The 5,090-nt window shown below is 36.3% G+C and overlaps 1 protein-coding gene and 1 long non-coding RNA gene across 2 annotated transcripts; both read left to right on the forward strand.

Moving 5' to 3' along the window:
- On the forward strand, positions 1-3,580 carry LOC111796784 (TMV resistance protein N-like). Its single transcript, XM_023679542.1, has 4 exons — positions 1-509; positions 1,519-1,709; positions 1,753-1,955; positions 2,042-3,580. The coding sequence occupies exons 1-4, from the start codon at positions 19-21 to the stop codon at positions 3,578-3,580; spliced, it is 2,424 nt and encodes an 807-aa protein (XP_023535310.1). The 5' UTR covers positions 1-18.
- Positions 3,581-4,573: 993 nt separating this feature from the next.
- Positions 4,574-5,080, forward strand: LOC111796941. Its single transcript, XR_002815442.1, has 2 exons — positions 4,574-4,868; positions 4,948-5,080. It is a non-coding gene; the product is annotated as an uncharacterized LOC111796941 (long non-coding RNA).
- Positions 5,081-5,090: the final 10 nt, after the last annotated feature.

Raw genomic sequence — 5,090 nt, forward strand, 5'->3', positions numbered from 1 at the left:
TCAGATCAGACCAAACCCATGATGCTTTCTTCTTCTTCTTCCTCTGGTTCTAATGGTCAATGGAAATACAATGTGTTCTTGAGCTTCAGAGGGGAAGACACCCGCGGCGGCTTCACCGACCATCTCTACAAAGCCTTAACACAGAAAGGAATCTCCACCTTCAGAGACGAAGACGAGATCGAAGAAGGCACAGACATTTCTTCCGATCTCTCCGCCGCCATTGAAGCGTCCAGAATCGCGCTCGTTGTGGTTTCAGAAAACTACGGTTCGTCAAGGTGGTGCCTTGAGGAGCTGGATAAGATCTTTGAGTGCCACCAAAGGCTTGGGATGCTGGTGTTGCCAATCTTTTATAAAGTGGATCCTTCTCATGTTCGGAACCAGACAGGAGCATTTGCAGAGGCTTTTGCTAAACATGAACTCAGATTTGGAGAACATAACCCCAACATCCAGAAATGGAGGCACCTTCTTACAAAGCTCGCCAACCTCAAGGCTTGGCTTTCCCAACCTTGGTAACAAAATCAATTTCTTCCATTTTTTTGTCTTCTTCATTAATATAATTGATATTGTTAGGATAAATATAATTCTTTTCAAAAAAAAAAAAGGAAAAAAAAATTAACATATGTTAAGTATGGTCGATCATGTTTCCTTTAAGCGAGTTCGTAGAAATTTATAGAATTATTGTAGCGAGTTGGCCCAGCAATTAGGGGGAAATCGTTCATCAATCGTCTTCATTTCGGGTTAGAAATTTTTACATTTTACATGTCATGCATAAATTAACTATTAGTCATTTGGAGTATATAGAGTTCACAATACCCGACCTCTATTTTGGGGTTGACCCGATCAAAAAATTGTTAACTCCCAAATCCACTCGAATTTTCAATTTTTCAAAAGTTCAATCAAACCCAAAACCAAGAAAAATCTGACACAACTCATTTTTTATGATTTGAGTTGGATAGTTTAAGTTAGTCGAATTTTCGAATTTTCGAGTCATATAAACACTTTTGCTGGCCACAATTTAATATCTTAAAAGAAAGTATAATTGAAACTTCAAAAACATTCAATAATAAAAATTCATGAAAAAATTTTAGTTGACTTTGTCTTCAAACAATGAGTGACGTTGTAGGCAGCCCTAATCTTATCACAAAACAATATCGTTGACTAAAATAATAAATAACTTTTTTTTTTGTCCCCCACCTCCCAATTATAAAATTTTATTGTTATTTCTTATTTTTCACTCTCCATTTATTATTATTTTTCGGGTGGATTGGATTGATTTTTTTAAAACAAAAAATTTGGTCGACACGCCGGTTGACAATTTTTTTTTTGGTTAACGTGATCAACCTGAAAATAGGACATGTTAATTACGGTTGAGCTGTATTCACTTTCATAATATGATTATTCTATTCATTAACCTAAATCAATTATAAATCCACGAGGATAGAAATAGGTAGACAATCTACCTATTAATTAGGTATATTTACAAATCAATTTACTTGTGCTCCATTTTCTTGGGCTTAGGACACATGAATCAAAAGTTATAGAAGAAATTACAACGATCCTATGGAAGAGAATCAAACCAACCTTGAAAGTCACTCAAGAACACCAACTAGTTGGAATCAATCCTAAACTAACCAAACTTTCTTCTCTTTTGAACCTTAACTCAGATGAGGATGTGATCTGGGTAGGAATTCATGGAATGGGTGGCATTGGTAAGACGACAATAGCTAGGGTTTGTTANTTAACTCAGATGAGGATGTGATCTGGGTAGGAATTCATGGAATGNTCAAAATGTGAGGTTGAAAAATGAGTTGGAATATTGCATTCCAAGTGAGTTAAGATATTTGAAGTGGAAAGGATATCCCTTGGAGATTTTGCTATTGAATTCTGAAGAATGTAAGCTTATTAAGCTTCACATGTGCCACAGCAATTTGAAGCAATTTTGGCATGGAGAAAAGGTAACAATCTCATACTATTTATGGTATCCGGTACCCATAAATGTTGTTCTTGTGTTGAATTGATATCAATCTTTACTCTTTGATAGCATTTGGAGAAGCTGAAGTATATCAAACTCAATCATTCTCAGAAGTTATCCAAAACTCCAAACTTCGAAACTATTCCACATCTCACAAGATTGGAGCTTGAAGGTTGCACAAATTTGGTCAACATTCATCCAACAATTTTCACTGCAAAAGAACTCACTTTTTTGAGTTTTAAAGATTGCATCAATCTCACCAATTTTCCAACAAAAATTAACATCGAGGCTCTTCAAGTTTTGATTCTCTCTGGGTGTTCAAAGCTGAAGAAGATTCCAGAATTTTCAGGCAACACAAATATATTATTGCAACTCTATTTGGATGGCACCTCCATATCAACCCTACCTTCATCAATAGCAAGCTTGGATCACCTAACAGTGTTGAGTTTAACTAATTGCAAAAACTTTATCAACATTTCAAACATCTTGGATAAGATGACATCTCTCAAAATCTTAAATCTTTCGGGTTGTTCGAAGCTCGGAAATAGAAAACGAAAGTGGGACGACGTCGAAACGGCGGAGATCGACGTGAGACGAACTGCACGAAGAACGGACTACGGAGACAATATCTTTAGAAAGATTTTGCTTTGGTTTTGCAAAGCTCCAACGAGTGGCATCTTTGGGATCTCATCAATGGCTTGTTTGAATTTTCTTAATTTGAGTGATTGCAGGCTTGAAGAAGTCCCAGAAGGGATTGAGTGTTTGATGTCATTGGTAGAACTCAATTTGTCTGGTAATAACTTCTCTCGTCTTCCAACAACCATTTCTCGGCTCCATAAGTTGAGAAGATTGAACATAAACCAATGTGAAAACCTTCTTCATTTCCCAGAGCTACCCCCAAGGATCTCATGCGTGAGGTCAAAGAGCTGCATTTCATTGAAAGATTTTCTAGACATTTCAAAAGTTGACCATTCATATTTCATGGGAGAAGTGAATCTTATGAATTGCTACCAATGGGTTGACAACAAAGAGCTCCATAAATTGATCATTTCTTGGATTCAAAAGATGCTCTTTCGAATCGGAGCCTTTAACATCATGGTTCCGGGTTGCGAGATTCCAGATTGGTTCACGACGACAAAAATGGGATCTTCGATATGCGTTGAGTGGGATCATGACGGGCCAAATGCCAACTTGGTTCGCTTTGTGCTCTGCGTTGTTTGTGGACCGAGCAATAAAGATGACACCGTTAATGTTCCCATCACTATTTATGTATCCATGAATGGAAAAGACGGTAACGACCCAAATTTGAACAATGAAGATTTTATCATTGGTGCATTCTCTTTTTCAGAGATGAAGAAGTTAGACCACATTTGGATATTCGTTTTGCCTCAAACCCTGATTCTGAAAAGAAAGATTTGCAACCGTAAAGAGATTGAGTTTCGATTCTGGCTCAAATTTAATTACAATGAAACGGTTATCCCAAATGTCGAACTAAAAAAGTGTGGAGTTGGTTTGATAAATATGGAAGGAGAGAGTGAAGCCATGAAACGGTATGCTTCGTATATTATGGTAAATAAGCGGATGAATTCACTATTGAAGTATTTATAGATTATTTATTATGGCTATCATAGTAGAAGATCTCGTGTTTAAACCTTTGTAATATCATTTTCTTCTCGATCAATATTATGAATTAGATATAAATGTGACGTGATTTAAATTTACTTTTCAAAGGTTATCATTATGTTATCATCACGCTATGCTAACATAGTCCAAGATGTGTTTGATAAATCCCAAATGGCTATAAAGATTCCATTAACTTACATAAACCAAGAAAATGTAGCAAAAACTTCAACTAACATATGTTTGAAAACCCTCAAATCATGGTTAAAATAAAACTTTCTTTTAGAAAATCTTAAAAAAAATTTACAAAAAGTTTCAAGAAAACTAATAAACCAACGAGAAACTCTATAATCCCTCCCAAAATATTTATTTTGAACCACAACTAAGTGTGCGTTCATCGTACACTATGTTGAGGATTATTGAAAGAAATAGTCTCACGTTGGCTAATTAAGAGGAAAATCACGAGTTTACAAGTAAAAACTTCTATCTCCATTGGTACGAGGTCTTTTGGGAAACAAAAAGTAAAACTACTAGAATTTATACTCAAAGTAGACAATATCATACCATTGTGGAGGTTCGTAATTCCTGACATATGGTGAGCTAATAAACTTGACTTAGTAGAATAAGTTACTAACTTAATGGAGCAATTATAATAAGTTACTAACTAAAACTACTAAAACGAAGTTTATGATTTAATTAGGAAGATTGTTAGTGCGGACCAAAGCTTAGGAAACTAGTTAAAATTGATATGACGACAATAAAAAGCAAAAAGGAGGGGAGTGTAATGCTCCAGTACTCATTACTCACGAAGAGTAACTATGCAGCATAGTCGATAAAGTCGATAAAGATGTGTGTCAACTTATAGGTACAAGGCATGTGAGACACTGTAATACCCGAAGAAAGGGAAATAGAAATAGAAAAGAAAAAAAAAAGAAAAAAAAAAAGAAAAAAGAAAAAAGAAAAAAGAAAAAAAAAGGAAAAGTCGAGAGGGGCAAATAGGTAAATTTGCCCCTCCAACCACCTAAGGGGTCCAAACGAAACCCCATCCATAATCCTGCAAAAGAGAGATAGTGAGAGAAAGGGGTAGAGAGAACCTAGAGAGAGGAGAAAGGATGAACCGCCGGAAGACTCACCGAAAACTACCGTCGGAGTCTATTCCGGTGAAGATCATGATGCAAGGAGGTGAAGATCATGTAGAGAGACTTTCTTGGAAGGGAAAAGAGAATGTGGGTGGCCGGAGTCCCATTTTTCATCAAGAAGTCGGAAAACCCGCAAGGTAAGGATCTTGAACGTTTTCTCAGATCTACGGTTTTCCTTTGTGAATCAAGATCTGAAATCTTGATATATTCATCTAGGAACAACTCTACGCATGATCTGAGAAGAAGTTGGCCGAGACCTCAACCCGAAGGCGGAGATCCGAGAGTCGTCCTAGAACGGTGAGCGAAATTCCGACCTTCTTAACTCGTCCGGTAGTTAATCGAAAATTACAAAAAAAAAA

This window comes from Cucurbita pepo, chromosome LG06 (genome assembly GCF_002806865.2).
Source record: "Cucurbita pepo subsp. pepo cultivar mu-cu-16 chromosome LG06, ASM280686v2, whole genome shotgun sequence".
NCBI lineage: Eukaryota > Viridiplantae > Streptophyta > Magnoliopsida > Cucurbitales > Cucurbitaceae > Cucurbita > Cucurbita pepo.